This window comes from Frieseomelitta varia, unplaced genomic scaffold (genome assembly GCF_011392965.1).
Source record: "Frieseomelitta varia isolate USP_RPSP 00005682 unplaced genomic scaffold, Fvar_1.2 scaffold_131, whole genome shotgun sequence".
Classification (NCBI taxonomy): Eukaryota; Metazoa; Arthropoda; class Insecta; order Hymenoptera; family Apidae; genus Frieseomelitta; species Frieseomelitta varia.
In genome coordinates this window covers 778,771-797,922 of record NW_025108984.1, presented here as the reverse complement: position 1 = coordinate 797,922, position 19,152 = coordinate 778,771, and the positions used below count along the sequence as shown (strand labels likewise).

Genomic DNA, 19,152 nt, shown 5'->3' with positions numbered 1-19,152 from the left:
TTAAGAACAATATATTTGCATCTATTACATTTAAACGCTTCATATTTACATAGAGATCATTAAAAACAGATAATTTATAGATCGTTAACATCTTATGTTAACATCTAATATTATTCTAACTTTTTCAAAGCGATAGGAAGTAAGTGATCAATCTCTATATCAAACGAATAAATTCAGAAATTTAAAAATAGACGTGAAAAATCAAAATACACGTAACGAAAAAAATCACGATAAAAGTAATTTCTTAGATAAGGTAGCCGAAAATACGACTCTACGAACATTTTAGTTTGCAAATTGATCACGGGTGGCGCTAGAACAGCCTTTACTACCGCAAGACACTGTCTCTTACTATCTCTTCATCTTCCCCCCCTTCTCTCGCGCTACAATATCCTATGGTTCTACTCTTCCTCTCGACTTCTCGAAAATTTCCGTGAATCGAGTTGCGTTCAACTTTTCGACGGTACTGCTCTTGAAAGTATTTCCTGCTCGTGCAAATGTAATCACGTATATCGAAAAAGAATTCAAGCATCATTGCACGCAGTTACGTGCTTGGAAAATACAAAAAAAGAAATCTTGCGGTCTTTTTTTCTCTCTTTCTCTCTTTCTTTGTCTGTTCTCCATTTGCCTGAAATCCTCTGTCTCTTTCGGTACACGAGCGCGAAAACATCGGCAACGCGAAGCAACAGTTCCAACATCGATATATCGATACCGAGGGCTCGGGGGCGAGGTTTTGAGACAATAGTTCCCGAGTGAGGTTACATGAACTCATTGAAATGTTGTGGCCCCTCGAACGACGGACCTACGATTAGCTCAGGTGAGTGTGACAAAAATTTGAAACTTCGTTGAGCACTCTTCTTTTTGTTAGAACGGAAAAAAAAAGAAAAGAAAGAGATAGTTTTCTTCTGGCTCGAAAGAGAACACGTTCGTTTGATTGTCGCTGGCCCGATTATTTTCGACGATGACGTGCTGCTTATGCACATATATACACGACACCTTGTATTCTTACTCTACCCGTGCCGCATTCCTTCGATGCAACTTGTGCGACATTCGCGTTAAACAGGATATATCAGGCAGATTGTCGTTTGAGAAGATCGACTGAGAAAAATAGTAATTGACATTGACAATATTTTACATTCGAGCAGAATAATCTGAAAAATTAGACGAATGAACACGTTTACGGCACGTCATTTAAAATAACTTTCATTCTAGGTGACGGTTAAGATTTTTATTTTGCTAGCGAAGCGGCGTGTTTTTTTTTAATCGTTAAAAAATTTCAGAGCAAACGAGATTTTCGAAAATATACGTATACGTAGCTACGATTATTCCAGTTACTTTCAATTTGACAAGCGATTCTTTGGTAAACTATTAATTTTATAATTTATTAGTATGATATAGTTTATCTTTAAAAGAGATAAATTGTTTAAATTATGTTTCGTTCGATACTTTAATCATATCGTAATTGTAATTTTACGTCGGACAAAATTTTTACTTAAGTATTTTCTACCAAATTCTTCATTGTTTACATTCTATGCCAATGTATATGTATGATCGTCACAGACGAATTCAAGTATTATTTACATTTTATATGCATATAATATATGCATTTTCATTTTGCAAATCATAACTTTTCAGCATTCCTTGCAATGATTATTACATTTTAGAATTTATCTTTTTGTGAGAAGATAAATTATAATTTAAATAGGTAAATTATAATTTAAAATTTGTTATTAATATATATTATATTTTATATATCATCAATGAGTGTAATAAATTATCTTTCTTTTTATTTCATGTTTCAGATCATAGGATAGTTATGATATTTAACATTATTCTTAATTTATTTCTTCTTTTTAAAATAAAATTTTTCTTCTATAAAATATATTCATTGATTAATTAAAAATACTTAAATACTTTGGTCAAAGTATTATTAGCCAAATTACTTAACTATATAACTATATTACTTTATTATTAGTCGAACTACTACTTACTATATAACTATTACTTTATTATTAGTCGAAGTACAAAATACTTAGGTCGAAAATACTTAAAGGTATAAATAACAGCTCAAATAACAGTTTCGATGTTCTGTCAGGAAAAACAACTTTATGTAAATAAAAGATCTTGTTGATCTTCCTTCTTTTCAACAATTGTAAAGATTTTGTATTTCTGAAAGTTACGAAACGTTGTAAGTATCGATTTTATAATTTTTCACTTTACGTTTAAATAACGTTACGTTAAAATTTGATAAAATATTCGAAAAATTTAGTAACTCATAATTTTTTATCAGCATGCGTTCATTGAATTTTAGGATTTTTATAGTTTTCAAACAATACGCCAATAATCCATTGATAAGACCTCGTTAACTGATAATAAAATTAACAAATAATTAATCCTTTTCCGTTTTTACAACGGAAGCATTCAGTTAATCTATGAGACACTGGTTTACTTTTGGAGGAAAGGAACACCTACGTTCAATTCATTCTTGAGAATTATATTGACCATCATAGAATTTCCTACAGTAGTAAGTCCCACTACTATGTATGTGTACAACGAAATTTTCAGAGCTCTCCTTGAACGCTCGCTATTTCAAGGGCATGGATGTTGTTTTCAGTTTTTTAAAAGATACATATTTCTTTTTAGATGACGCATATTCTTTTATTTAAAAAAGACTTTGTCAAATTCAACACAATCGCGCGTATATAACAAAAGAAAAGTACAAATAACGAATAATAAAAATTAACGAATTCTACCGAGTTGAGTGTTTGTTCATGATTGAGCCGTTTACTTTAAAAATGGTATACACAGTTACAGTAATGAAGAATGGCGATTCGTTAATGTCTGTGCAGAGTTATTTCTACCGTAGAAAAAGGTAGCCATCTGAGATAACAAGTAAATCTTCTCATTAGCTTCAATTTTTCTAGGCACGTTAGAATGCAAACCCTTAAGTATCTCGATTTAAAAACAATGCGACTTATACCATTTTCAAAGTAAACGGCTTTTAAATTTTACGTGTTCGAAATGCAATCGTGAATACACATATTCCATTTTTATGCAAAATATTTTCTCCATTTGTTTAGTAAAATATTCTTTCATACCAAATTTCAATGAAGTAATCAATTACCTAATAAAAACCATTATACGCAATTCTAAATAATTATTTTTTTCTATAGTTTTCCATTGGTCTTCTAAATACATAACTTAAAAAGGTTCAAAAGAAAATTGAGACAGGTAACAGAATAGATTTTTCTTCATAAAGAACAGGTAGACTGTGTTTCCTAGAAGCAGAGTGGTCTTCTAAAGTACATATTTACCGAACCTTCGAATTAGCTTCGTGTTAGACCGAATAGTTTGGATGCCCATTCTTCTAGCATTCTTTTAGCAGGTAAAAATTTTGTTCCGTTGTCTCATTCCTGTTTGTGTTTCAGAAGGTGTATTTTCTCAGGAGCATTGCGTGCAATTTTCTGTATTATTTGTATTACTCTGTTTTGCATCGTTGTGCGTACAAATTTCTCTGAAACGTAAATTCACCATGTAGTGTAAACGACTAGTTTAGCATCAACGAATATTAATTAATTTAAACGACACTCGAAACGTTACTGTGTTATTATTTCAGTGCGTAAGTTAAGTTTTTATTTTTTTTTAAAAGAAAATAGATAATGTTCGTACTTTCACTTTTTTTAAACTCTCTTCGTTAACTTATTTGATACATTGAGTTTCATGAATAATCACTAATATATAATTTGTTCCTTTTGTTGTGCATAAAAAGTGTAAATTGTTGTGAATGTAATTTAATATTTGATTAAATAGAATTGTCAGTAATCAATTGTTGAAACATTATTTAATTGCAATAATTACGATAAGAATATATTTATTATAATAAAAATATTTTTATAATTTAATTATTTGTTAGGATATATATGTATACTTGTGCCATATTTACAATAATATTTTATAAACATAAGATTTAATTCTTTAAAATACATTTACATACAATAACAAATTATTAGCAAGAATTATTGTACTATATAAATATGTTTCCTTATTTACATATTTATACATGTGAGTTTAAAACCAGATTTCGGAATTTCGAACCTAAATATTTGAAAGTCCTTTAAGAACAAAATATATTTGAATCTATTACATTTAAACACTTCATATTTACATAGAAATCATCAGAAACAGATAATTTATAGATCGTTAATATCTTATTTCTAACATTATTCTAACTTTTTCAAAACTATAGGGAGTGAGCGATCAATTTCCATATCGAACGAATGAATTTACAAATCATGTGAATAAACTTAGAAATCATTAAGAAGAAATCTTAGTTCATTAAAATGAAAACTTTCTTATTTGTTCGATTATAAAGTTCTGTAAAGGCCTGAATTAAATATGATACATGATAAAAATTTAATCATTATCGTACATAATATATTTAATGTATTAATATATAATATATATTATACAAGCAGTAGATATTATAATATTATTTGTAATATTAATATTATAATACAATATATTGCCAATGTGTTAATAAATTGTTCATTAGATTTTTTTTCATTATACTTTTTTTATTATACTTTTACGTATTATATTTGAATAATAAGTTCAGTAATAATAAAAACATGAAAATAGAAAAAGTAATAATTTAAATAATTAAATTGTTTTTTGTGGAACAACTTCAAATCGGATAATTCAAGCAGACGTGTTGAAAATCCGCGGTCGGATTAATCCCATAATCATACAGCAGCAGACAGCTTGGCATCTAAACCTTTCTATTTCTATCTCTGTCTTTGATAGAATGCAGGCCTGCCTCAGTGGTTCTCAAATTTATGTCTACTCACGTAAAAATATATAAACATTTTCATCGACTCGTTAGAAGAATGACATACAATAAAAATTGTTAATTTCGAGAGATTTGCAAAAATTAATTCTATAAATGAATTACACTTACATTTATAGTAGTGTTATGATGCTTCAAAATTATATGTACATATATATATATATATATATACACTATTTATACACTATAATAATTTAAAATACTAGTTAAATTATAAAAATTTTCTCATTGCTAAATGATTGAATAAATTAGTAATTCTCTATTTCAACCTTTTTACTTCAAAATCTATTTTTTAGAAAAATTGATGCTTATTTTTTTTCTAACAACTCGATGTGTAATTCATGTTAAAATTACTTATAGCTAAGTAATTTTTTATGAACTCGTACACTCTTTTAAATTTACATTTAAACACTTTTTAATTATTTATCATTTTATAGAAAATTTTAACATTTAAGTTTAATTGTTATAATTAGTATTTATTTTTATAAATAACAAATAATTATATGTATATATAATTATCATAGATTGACGTATAAATATAAAACATACTAAATTAATAAATTTTTTTACGCAATTTGTTTTCTTTTATAGTAAAAATACATAATATGTATTTTTTAACATTAGTTATTTAATTTTTCATATTACTACTGTAATATCAACTTGAAACAATACACATTAAAATCTCTTTAAAGTAAGGTCTGTAATTTTGTATAAAATATCTCTGTTTCAGAGAGGCGAGATCCGTGAGCAAAGATATCACAATGTGCATGTTGCTGCCACTGAGATTGGTTTTAGTCGCAGCAAGTTTGCTGCTGGCAACTGCGGAAAATATCCACTTAGATTTACATCCTAAAGAACGTCTTGCTATCGGCGAACGTAAACAAGCAATTGCTGGAATTGAAGCCAGCCTCTTGTCTTCTTTGGGCTTGACCAAAAGGCCAAAACCGCAAGGTGGTCCAGCTTATGTTCCAGATTCATTACAAAAACTTTTTATCAAACAAAATGCAATTGGCATGGCTGATATTGCTAAACCAGGAATTCATGCCAGATCTGCTAATACAGTACGTTCTTTTTCTCATATCGGTAAGTATATTCATGAAAACTATTTAAAATAACGTTATATTAATTGAAAAACTATTTCAAATTGCGTGATAGTTACACAAGTATAGATAATGACAATTAAAATTCATGGATTTACATGTTACTGATATTTTACCTTTTATTCTTTTTAATTGTTTTTTTTTTTTTTACACAGAGAGTGAGTTGGATCATAAGTTTCAGACTCCAAATCGCTTTCGTCTTTCTTTTGACTTAAGTAGCATACCCTCAGAAGAGAAGTTACAAGCTGCAGAATTAAGTCTTTCTCGTGTACCTATTTTAAATAAAAATGACTCCGACCAAAAGTTGGGTAGAATATTAGTATATGATATTTTGCGTCCTGGTGCAAAAGGACAAAGTGCTCCACTATTACGTTTAATTGATAGTAAGCTAATAAACACTGGGAAAAATAGCACAGTTAGTCTAGATGTTCATCCTGCTGTGAAAAGATGGGTAAACAATCCTAAAAGAAATCACGGACTTTTGATATATATACATGGAACTAAAGAGGAGCATGTACGTTTAAAACGAAACACAAATGAAAACGATGATACATGGATTGCTAATCGCCCAATGTTGTTTACTTATACAGATGATGGCAGGTACGAAGTAATTTTTTTTTATAAAACATAATTGCAACTTTATTGTATTCTTTTTCAATTACACATTTAAAAATAGTTTTTGAATTTAATATTTTAGTTATTAACATTTTTATAATGCTCATATTTGAAGTTTATAAAAAAAAATACTATACTATATCAAATATATATCACTTAATATATCAAATAGAGTTTATTAATAATTGTTAATCTTATATATATTAAGATAAAATCAATAATTTTTTTTTTAAATGTTATTATTTAGATATAAGATGTCTTCTGCAAATAAAATAATGAATCGTCGTGCCAGAAGAGCAGCACTTCGGAAAAATCGTCGAAAAGATGGACGTGAAAATTGTAGGCGACATCCACTTTATGTTGATTTTGCTGACGTCGGTTGGAATGATTGGATTGTTGCTCCCCCTGGTTATGATGCCTTTTATTGTCACGGTGATTGCCCATTCCCATTAGCAGATCATTTAAATTCTACCAATCATGCAATTGTCCAAAATTTGGTTTATTCAACAAAACCAAGTATGGTGCCTAAAGCTTGCTGTGTGCCTACCGCTCTTAGCTCTATATCTATGCTTTATCTTGACGAAGAAAATAAAGTAGTTTTGAAAAATTACCAGGACATGTCGGTCCTTGGATGTGGATGCCGTTAACTATTTGCTAATTGATTCAATAAACTACTTTTCACTTTTCCAATGAAAAATATATGTGCAATAGAAGTGAAAAAAGTTAAAAAAACATTACAAAGTGAGGGAACAAAATATTAAAATTTTATTAGATTAAATGAATAGCAAATATTACTATTTTTGGAGGGTACATTGACTTGTTCATTTATTAGATCTTTATACAATTAAGGTAATTGAAAGATTTTAAATTATATATAAAAATTTTAAACAATTATCTAATTGTCGTAACTTTACATATGATCCTAGCTGTCTCCTATTTATAAAATAAAAAAAGATCTAAGAAATTTATATAATGTAAAATTTTTGATTTATCGATTATCATAGAAAATTTAGATACAAAGAATAAAAAGGATCTGCTATAAATACTTCAAGTCTTCCAAAATTTTGTGTACAAGAAATAACAATCAACTCTTATTGAACATAATGATTATTTTTATTAAATATACAATGAGTCAATATGACTAAAAGAAAAATTTTATAAAGTATTAGACACTTAACCCGGGATTACCCACCTGGGGGTCTAGCGCAGGTACATCCCGACGACTAGACCCTCACGTGGGTAATCCCGGGTTAAGATCTTGACACTTATACTTGTGCCTTAGACTAAAGTATTTTATAATTAAGAAAGAAAAAAAATATTTTTAGGAGATTTTAAATCGAAGGTTTAAATGCGCGCGCCAAAATTTTAAATATCCATCTCCTCTTGTTAAGAAAGTTTTTAAACAATTTGTTGCTATTAATTTTTTAAATCGATTGTTAATTGTTCAAAAAGAGAAAATTTTATTTGAACAAGCATGCAATCGATATTTCTTGACGGTAGGACAATTGATGCAACACTTAACTGATAGTCCTAAATGTTTATTTATCAATTTAAAAAAAGAAAATTTTCTTTTATAATTCTTCTTACATTCCATTTACATTATTTTTACTTAACAATTACTTTTACACGGTCTTAAAATTTTTTTACATTAGTATTAGATTTGAAGTAGTATTTAATTACTTTTTTAAGTATTTAAACAAAGATATTTCAAGTATTAATCAGACACTCATTTTTAATTAAGTATGTTAAAATATCAATATTGAAGAATACTGTTACGAGAATATATATATTTATTTTACAGTATATTTTTTAAAATATTTAATTTTTGTAAGATATTTTTTGCGTATAAAATATGCGTATAAGATTTTTGTACCTTATTGAAATTAATAATTAATTAAAACAACTAAAGTTGTTATTACATTTTCTATAGTTTAATAAATATTGAATATATTAGAAACTTATAATAAAAAAACTTAAAAATATTTCACTGTAATTAAATATTATCTGTACAGTTTGGAAAGTATAATAATAATTTACTATTTTAAACGAGATATAGAACATTTTAAACCTATTTTCTTCCTTATTTATTTCAGCTATAATAGTAATTCCAATATTAATTTCTTATTGCTTGAATTTGATTTTTTATATTTAATTTGTTAATTTATTATAATATTGAAGGTATAAATGTCCTTAAACAGATTCTTCCTGCCGTCAAGAAATAAACCGTACCTGCCTGACGAACAATTATTTATATTAGCAGAGAAATCTTTTTCTGAATATATGTACTATATTTGTATAAAAGCAAAAGACAAGAATCTTTTATAGCTATGGCGCGCATCAGCCTGTAAAATCTGTAAGATAGAAAAAGAAACATCTAATGTAAATATTGCGTTTGTATAGTGAATTTATATATATAGCATTCTATTCAATGTTTTTATTAATATTTTTACGTTTTTCGATTGTATACAGATATTGCGTATGTAAATAGTAAATAAATTTTAATAAAAATATATGTTTAAATTATACTTACGTTTTTGTACTTAAATAGAAAAAGAAATAAATAAATAGATATAGAAAAATAGCAGGAAATCAATTGAAAATAAAGTTTACAATAAATATATCTTTTACAAATTGTCGTTGAAATGTATAATTTTAATTTTACATTTTTTATTTTGAATGTATAATTTTAATTTTATGCATAAAATGATAAATATCATGTAAAATATGTAACAAAAATTTTATTCTTTTATACATTTATGCTACATACATAGAATATTACACACTTTATTGTAAATGTAAAAAAAATATAGAAGAATTATTTCAGTCTTTAATGCCAAACAAAAATAATAATTCAATAGAATGTATTTCTTTAAGGCTTGTGTAATGGCAGTGCGAGGTAAAAATCATTTCCACATGACGCATTATACATTTTATATATACAGTAATTTTGAATTTTCTCACTAAATGTTCTAAATGTTGTATGGCACAGTCCAATTATAAATTGCAGGAACAGCATTACTTTATGTAATTATTTGAAAATTTCAACTTACTAACTTTCATATTTCGATTAATTATTACATAAAAATGTAAATATATAAATACACAATTAGTTCACTTTCACGGTAAAAATCAAAAAATGTTTTTTTTTTCTACGAATAAGCATTTTAAATGTTCTTACATTATTTAATTATTATAGTTCGTTATTTATTTTGATTTAATTCTCATTAGAAATAATTTTCAATTTCTCTATCTATTTTTAATTTATAATATGAAGTTTGATATGTTTTGGCTGTAAATATGAAACTCACGCGATTAAGTTTTTATACGCTATACAGTAGAACCTCGATTATCCGAGGTAATGTGGACCAAGACTATCTCGGATAATTCGGAGAGATCTAATATATGTGTACGCAAATTGTGCAACAAAATTATGGAAAACATTTTGATAATGTAAAATTTTACGAACTGTTTTTAAATTTTTTTGGTACTCTAAAATTCTTTTTCTGAAATTCGCAGCTCTTTTGCGATAAGGAACAAACTGGCAATATATTTTAAGAAATTAAAACAGCGACGACACGATATCGTGATGATATTTTACCACGAACGTCAAAGTATTTAAAATTAAATATCAGAGCCTCGGCGGTTAAACTGAGGTTCTACTGTACTTTACTATACGTACTTTTACAATAGAATAATACTAATTATATTATATTATAAACCTACTAATTTGTATTAATATAAAAAAGAATCTTTTTATAGAATAACGTCTATCTCAAAAACTAAAAATCATATACAATTTTTATACATTGTTACAATATTTACAACATTTTATGATTAAATCTCTTACAAGTACGAAGAGGCACAATGGTATAAATTTTTTACAAAGATAAAATCTTATTCAAATACTTCAAACAGATTTGATATAAAATTTGAATTTTTCTTTAATAAAAAATTCTTCTCTCAAAACCCTTAAAAAGGAGACATTAAATAACATTTAATTGATGGAATTTGCTTATGAAATGATAAGATACTTCTCTTGTCATTTTACTTGTTAACATAAATAAATAAAAATATCCAATATCTACTTTTGTAGCTGAATATTTTAAAAGTAATGCTTTCGCTCCTCCACTTATAAAATATAAATGTTTTAATAAAATAAATTTTACCTTTTTAATCATTTTTTACAGACTTACCAAAAGATTTCATCTTTCAAAAATTACAATATAAACAAATTTCTACAATTTTAATATATTCAGGGAACGGGAGAAGGAGGTGGTGGAAGTGGACTGAAATATGTAGAAGATCGTGAACTAGGAGAAGGAGGACAACTAATTCCAGCATCACTTTGGTAAACAGATCTTGGTGTAGGAGGTGGAGGATAAGGTTCACTTTCATATCGATATCTTGCTGGATAATTGCTGTCTGATTCATCACAAACGTCTGTACTACAAGGAGTTGGAGGTGGGGGTTTATTTATGCTCCTATAATACCTATAAGGTTTATATCTAGATGTGTTACTGCTTGAATATCTGGTAGAATTAACTGTTGTTGCAGGACTTGGAGGAGGGTTTAATGTCTCTTGCGGGTAACCTCCTGTAGAACTCCCTCGAGTTGAACTAGAGGCTCCTTAAAATAGAACTTTTATTATTATTGATATAATAATAATAATATATATAAATTTAGATTAATTAGAATAGATTAATCAGAAAATATAAAAATATTTCAATCACTATACACACATCATTATATCATTATAATAAATTATTCATAAAATATTAATTTATTAATAATTATTTGCTTTCCGACATTTTATTCGAACAGTATAATTTATATATATATATATATATATATATATATATATATAATACTATTATTTATATATATAAAATAACATCTTACCAGTAATGTGGCTGCGATCATAACTTGATCCTATACTACTTCCATTTAACATTGACATTCTTACAGTTTCCATTCCGATTTTCAAATCTTTTCTACAATTTTTTTGTGCAAACATTGGTTTCGCCAATCTGACTGGTTTGGGTGATAGTGGATCTCCAGCTGAATCATGTAAAATATCAGGCAACTCTTCATTATTCATGAACTTTCTTCTACAATAACAAAATCCAAGAACAATTGCAACAATCATTGCAAACAATCCAACAGGTATGATAATAACGTAACTTGTTCTTCCAGATTCTAACGAATTATTTTCTTGTCGAGGATTGTTTGCAGGTGTGCATGCAGATGGAAGTTCATCACTTCCGTCAGCACAGTCCTCCCAACCATCACAAAGAGCTGAACCAGAAATACAAACACCATTTCCAATACATTGAAATTGTCCTGGACGACAACAATGAGCTTCGTCTAGACCATCATGGCACTGTGCTGTTCCATCACATACCCAGGACATGTCTGAAAAAAATTTAATAATAATTCACAATTCAAAAAATTTGACAACAATATATTTAATTTATAATCAAAATGATTTGATAACTCAAGAATTTTACCAATGCAATGGCCACTTTGACATTTGAATTGATCGCGACTGCATGCTGGACAACCTAACTCATCACTTCCATCAGGACAGTCTGTTTGACCATCGCATTTCCATGTTGCAGGTATACAATCTTTTGTTACTGCAGAGCTAGGTGCAGCACAAGTAAAATGATCTGTTCCACAAGCTGGTGCGGCTCTACAAGTCTTTTCATCTTCGGATAAAACCAAAGATTTTGGGCAAGAACATCTAAAAATAATACTTTTTATATATTTCTTTTTAACATAAAATTATCTGCAGAATGATTCTTTGGCTAGAGACTTTTTTGATGCTATGTATATGACTCATTTGAATCGTTTTATATGCTTGTTTTCAGTTTTTACATATACATTCGTACAACAACCGGACGAACGATCACTTTTCCATTCTCTAACGAGAGGATCATCCTGAACATTTCCTAAGTAGAAATTAAGAACTCACTTAGAGGAAATAGTTCCTATACAAAAGTGTGAACATCCTCCATAATCTCGAAAAGGACTACAAATATGTGTTTTCATTACATCATCTTGAGGAGTATTTACGGCAATTAAATCTGTAAGTACTTTATTCATGATTACTTTCCTTCCATTTCCAGATTTATTAATACGCTCTAAATTCGATGTTTCTCTATCAAACCAGTAAATAAAATCAAAGAAGACGGACAAATAAACAGTTGATCCTTGTCCAATAGTAGAGACCAAAATTCCTCCATTGTTCCCATCAAAATCTGCATACTCAATCTTATTTCCATGCGCCCAATATACAATGTTCGAAATTGCATCTACCGCAATGCTTGTTGGTTGTTCTAGGTCAGTTGCTATTACAATTCTTTCTTTTCCATCCATTTTACTGCGCATCACTCTCATCTTTTTTCCAACGTCTGTCCAAAAAAGCAGTCTTTTTTCTGAATGTATTGCAATATTTCTCGGTTTCTCTCCGTCACCTTTGACAACAACACCTAATGCAGAGCCATTGTCAAGTTTTGTAACATTGATTGCATCATTTATGGCACATGACCAGAATAGTAATCTTCCCAGTGAATCCAAAGCAAGATCTACGGGATGTCCTGAATTTCCAGAAATCATTATACTAGAATGCGTTTTATTCTCTAAAGTCCTCCTAATGGACAAAGTTCGTCCATCTATCCAATAAATGTGTTGAGTTATAGGATCAAATTCTATAGATCGTACATGCTTTAAACCTTGAATTCGAAGAACTACATCTGGACAATCATTCGTATCAGGAAGAATGCGAAACATCGCATTGCGTAAACTATACATCATAAAGTTTTTGGGCGCTGTAAAAGAAAAAATATAAATTATTAAATTTAAGTTAATTAATATAAATTACGATATGTGCAACGTTTATACCAGTTTAAATATCAATTTACAATTAATAAAAAGATATTAAACAATAAATATCAAATATGTTTAAACAATTTAAATATCGTATATAACAAATTTATTATTATATCTCATACTCTATGTTTCCTAACTCTTATTTTTATTATGATATAATCAAATTATACTTTATTAAATTAACAATTTCACGAAATCTAGACAGTCAACATTAAAAAAATTTAATTTTTAGTATTTTTGTATTTGTTAATTGTTATTTTTAAAAAATTGTTCTATTAAATGTATTGTATTTAATATTAAATGTAATTAAATTCAAATTTTTTAGATTTATATATACTGACCAATGCAAGTTTTATTATCTTCTGCTAAATTATAATGAGTAGGGCATTCACATTTGAAAGAATTAGATGTGCTTTCATTTTCTCCAGGTAAAGCAATACAAAGATGAGTGCAGTTGCCATTTTTTAATGCACAAGGATTCCAGCCTGCTTGTCTAGAAGCGTGAAAAACCAACAAATCTGTTACAGATTCCAACTTGTTATGTATGTTCACTCTGTTTTTCCCAGTAGTCTTATTAGCTTTCTCTATGTCACCTATTAATAAGATAAATGTTTTTAATTAAAATTTATTTAAAGTATCTATAAATTTCAAAAAGTACTTATTGTAAATAATAACGTGATCGCTGTATATGTAATAATAACATAATTGGTATTTTTTTACCTGTATTCCAATCTGTCCAATAGATGTAATCCTGATACTGAGTAATACTAAATGGATATACAATATTGTCTGTTATAATTGCATTTCTTTTTTTTGTATGCAGATCAAAGCTATCAATAGCAGGAGTATATAAATCCGCCCAATATAATTTTCGTGCCGAATGATCAATCGTTAAACCATTTGCTCTTCCAATATTGGAAAGTATTATTTCACGATGTGTACCATCTAAATATGATCTTTCTATACTTCCATAATTTCCCCCTTCTGTCCAGTACATATGACTAAAAAAAAATATATATATAAATATAATGATGTTAAAAATTTAATTATACAGAAATACTCATTTTATAAACATTTACATAACACACTTTATTTTCAACAATATAAATCGTAGCTAAATGATTTTTTTTCAATTCAAATTTTATAATCTTTACTATTTCTTTTTATAAGTTAGCATTATGTTTAGATACGGAAGAAATTATTATACCCTTTACTAGGATCAAGAGCCAGACATCTAGGCTCAACAATGTTAGTCCAAATAAGAACTTTTCTGCTACAACCTTCTAATCTAACCATTTCTATTCTTCGAGTTCCTGTGTCACTCCAATATAAATTATGAGCAATCCAATCAATCGCTAAACCTTCAGGTGTTTCTAAACCAAGATCAACGACTCTTTCTATATCAGATCCATTCATGAAAGCTCTTGTAATTGTCTTTAATTTAACATCTGTCCAGTAAATGCGATTATCTGCTATATTAAAGTCCAAAGCGCTAATAGAAATAAAATATATTAGCGATGATATTAATGTCTGTATACAATTGTTACAATTTTTATAGTTACAAAAAAATATAACAATAATTTAATCGAACTTTTTATTTATGAATGTACTCTTTACCTTGCATCTTTAACTCCTGTCAATGGAATAATATTATCATTATTTGCATTTTCAATGCTAATTCTGCCAATATTTTCTTTTCTTGCAAATAACATAAACGCATCTGGCACGACACAAGTCTTTTTGTCTTTAGTTAATTCGTATCCAATTTGACATGCACATACATATTTATTTCCTGGTCGGTTTAAACACAAATGACTACAACCACCATTACTTTTCACACAAGGATTTGTACCGTTAACTTTTCCTAAATGCACTGCTTTTAGACCCATGACATTTGGAACTTGATCAACGATAACTTCTCTTTCACCCCCTGTAAGTTTATGCGCTCTATCCACACTTCGTCTTTGCCAGTCAGTCCAGTATAAATAGTCTCCCAATAAGCTTAATCCAAAAAGATGTGGAAGATTATCTGTTATTACTTCTCTTCTATCAGTACCATCCATATTGCACACTTCAATTTTATCTGTTTTTGCATCACACCAATAGATTTTCCATCGTGTAAGATCTAGTGCAATTCCATTTGGCCAAACAATGTCTTTATTTACTAAGAGAATACGTTCTGTACCATCAAGATTACTTCGTTCTATTTTTGGACGTTTTTCATTCCAGTCCGTCCAAAACATCCATCCCAATTCAGGGGCTAGAGCAATTGCTCTGGGTTCGATTAAATCTTCATTTATTAGTACTTTTCTACTTGTGCCATTTAATCGGGCTACTTCAATTCGATCTGTTCCTGTGTCAGTCCAATAAAGATTCCGCGCCAACCAGTCGATAGCTATTCCATCAGGATTTTCCACTTCTGTCGTTATAATATTTTCTTGATTAGAACCATCAAGGGATGCTCTACGAATTGCGCGAGCTTCTTCATCTGTCCAATAAAGCATTTCTTGCACAGGATCAAAGTCTATTGCTATTGCATGTTTAATTCCTAATTTTATTGAAAAATTATATGTATAAATTTAAAAAGAGGCAAAATAAATAAATACATTAATAGAATAGCTATTAAATACCTGTTAATGGTAATACAAAATTAGTATAATCTGGTGAATCTAAAGAAATTCGACAAATTTCATTTCTTTGAACTATCAATAACAATTCTTCTGGTCTTTCTGCACATGTTAAATTATCCACTAACTTCACACCTGTAGGACATGCACAGCTATATCCAGGTTCTGTCATACTTAAAAGACATAAATGCGAACAATTTCCATTATTTTTTTCACAAGGATGATTCCCATATGGTTGTCTTCTAATATCCCAAACTTCTATGTCACCTGGTATATATTCCCCATGCAATAATTCTCTAGGATGTGCCTGATTTTGACGAACATCATACGAATGTACACACCACGTTTTCCAATCAGTCCAATATAATTTGTGATCAAAAAACGTCACTGCAAAAGGATAATCTAACCCCTGTTCTATAACTTTTCTTCTGTTTCTTCCATAATAATCCATTACCGCAATAAATTTAAGTCTTCCATCTACCCAGTAAACCAACTCATTTTCATAATCTACTGTTAAACCATTTGGCCAAAATATATCGTCAGAAATAATCACTTCTCTTGTTGATGGATCTCCATTCATCGCAGCTCTTTCTATTTTAGGTATGTCGCCCCAATCGGTCCAAAATAATATACTTTTCATTGGTACAAGAGCAATAGCTCTTGGCTGATAAATATCTGTCCAAAAGAGGACTTTCCTGTGACGTCCATCGATACTAGTCACTTCTATTCTATTCTTCTCTCCATCTGTCCAATATAACTTTCCTGTGTACCAATCGCAAGCTAAGCCATCAGGAGAAATTAAACTGGAATTCACGATGATCGTCCTTTCACCAGTGTGGGTACCATTTGTCTGAATGCACTGAATTATTTCTAAACCACTGTCAGACCAACATACCAACTCATGCTCAAAGTAAAAATCTAACGCCGCGCCTTCAGAGAGATCTTTTATAATTGTGACTACTTTATTAGTACGAGAAGCATTGGCCATCCTAATATCCTTTTGCGTGACAAAGAGAAGAGTCGGTGATCCTAAAAATAACAATTTCCATTACTGTCTTCTTCTTACAAATTTAAACAAAATATAAATACAAAATTTGAAATTCATGACTCAAGTGTAACATTGTAAGTCATAATACTGAATGATATTGCTGAACTTTAGCAAATTGGTTAATTATAATACACACTAATAAATAGTGATAAAAAATTAACTTGATGTTGCAAAGTAATCTTTGAAGCTCATCGAAAACTGCACTAAAACGTTTGAAATGTAATGAAGATCAACACACTGCACACAACAATAAAAGAGACAAACTGTAACAGGCATGATCATGAGCTACAAATGAGCCACCTCTCATAACCTCTGTTATCTACTACATGTAGAAAATAAAGCGCCGAATGTTACTCACCATTAGAGAACAGGACAAGTTTGAAGAAGCATGCAGTCAGGATAATTATCAAACTGATAACAGCCATTCTAAAAAAAAATCGTAAAAAGATCCTCGATCACTTAACGCACACGTCCGTGACATATACGGGCATAGCCGATACGTCCGTCGTTTGCCAATTTACTTGTCTCAGTCATTGATCTTCACGGATCTTCAGGCTACGATGTTTTACAGGGAGATGTATATCTTATAAAAAATACCCCGCACTGACATTTACCACAGGGAGATTTGATCATTTTCTATCGGTAAACGGAAGAGAGTTTACACGCAAGGGGTTAAATCACGGACGTTACACGGTGAAGCACCTCTAAGCGTCGTTCGTCAATCTTTATTCATGACCGAACGATCGATCCACTCCTCGTGCGCTTCACGCGAAAGAATCTCATCAAATTTCGATCGAAACTCACGTTTCCCTTGGCTCAAAGTAGATACGAAACTTGTTCTACCGTCGCTCGTATATAAACTGTTAACTGAGCAGACGCTTCCTCGGAAGCGAGCAGTTCTCGTAACCAATCATCACTATACCTTGCGTCTGACAACAAAGCCGGAGCTTGACCGAACGTGATGTTGACGAAAACTTTTGTACACTAAATTTTCACCGTACATTGTAAATTAAATGCATTTACAAATGTTCATCTGGTAAAGAGATGACAATCAGTATTTGTGAAAATTTAATTTTGTAAACAGTAATAATTATATTTGTAAATATTAATAACAATTGTTATTCTAGGAGTAAATCAAACATTTACGTTACGCGTTAAAAACTTTTGTTTATTTAGTTACATTTGTCATTAATTTTTCACTTTTTGAAAATATATACGTAAAGGACTTGCGAAATATTTTTACAACGAATAAATAGTTGAAAGTCAAATAATTTAGCGTATATTTTTGTCTGTTGTTTAGCGTATATACTGTAACTTTTAACAACGGTTTCTAAGTGTCAACTTCAATTTTTTTATTTTAATATTCTATATTATATTTTATATACTATATATATGTGTACTATACTATATACTACTATTACTATATTACTGTATACTATACTGTATGTATATACTATATAGTATATTACTATACTGTATTACTATATTATAGTATGTATATATATATGTCTGTAATAATATTAATAACAAATTATAGTCCAGAACGAGATAAATATTTTTATTCTTTTTCATTTTTAATATTATAGTTTGCGTACGTAAAAGAAAATTTTATACAAAAATGTGTGCTTACAAACTTCAGAATACATGTATATCAGTGTAAACAGAATTGAAGTAGATTTATTTGTTTATTAATGAAATCAAAGAGTTATACAGGTTTATTTTAATAGTTTGAATTTCTATCTATTATATTATTCATGTTAATTTTTCTACGTACTATATTATTTATATTAATTTTGTTGCATTTTGGAAATTTTTCCTATAACCTAAAAATATCAAACTTTGAAGAATTGAAATTTATTGGAGTGCAAAATGAAAGCTATAATGAAATATTTAATGGAATTCATAAGTATTTAATATCATTTAAGTTACAGGAAAGAACAGAATTATTGAAAACTATTGAAATATTATTGAACTATTGAAAAACTATATAAAATGTAATAAAAGAATAAAAATATTCATTTAGTTTCT

The 19,152-nt window shown here is 28.8% G+C and overlaps 2 protein-coding genes across 2 annotated transcripts; one reads left to right on the top strand and one right to left on the bottom strand.

The window, feature by feature from the left end:
• The first annotated feature begins 368 nt into the window (after positions 1 to 368).
• Positions 369 to 9,083, top strand: LOC122529106 (protein decapentaplegic-like). The gene is made up of 4 exons (XM_043654898.1): positions 369 to 814; positions 5,574 to 5,926; positions 6,099 to 6,543; positions 6,806 to 9,083. Exons 2-4 carry the CDS (start codon positions 5,605 to 5,607, stop codon positions 7,203 to 7,205), a joined length of 1,167 nt encoding a protein of 388 aa, XP_043510833.1. The 5' UTR covers positions 369 to 814; positions 5,574 to 5,604; the 3' UTR covers positions 7,206 to 9,083.
• Positions 9,084 to 9,725: 642 nt separating this feature from the next.
• On the bottom strand, positions 9,726 to 18,099 carry LOC122529097 (low-density lipoprotein receptor-related protein 6). The gene is made up of 10 exons (XM_043654889.1): positions 17,483 to 18,099; positions 16,080 to 17,105; positions 15,067 to 15,997; positions 14,657 to 14,941; positions 14,170 to 14,450; positions 13,791 to 14,042; positions 12,533 to 13,388; positions 12,066 to 12,301; positions 11,458 to 11,970; positions 9,726 to 11,184 (listed from the first exon to the last, which is right to left on the bottom strand). Exons 1-10 carry the CDS (start codon positions 17,547 to 17,549, stop codon positions 10,811 to 10,813), a joined length of 4,821 nt encoding a protein of 1,606 aa, XP_043510824.1. The 5' UTR covers positions 17,550 to 18,099; the 3' UTR covers positions 9,726 to 10,810.
• Between the last annotated feature and the right edge of the window lie 1,053 nt (positions 18,100 to 19,152).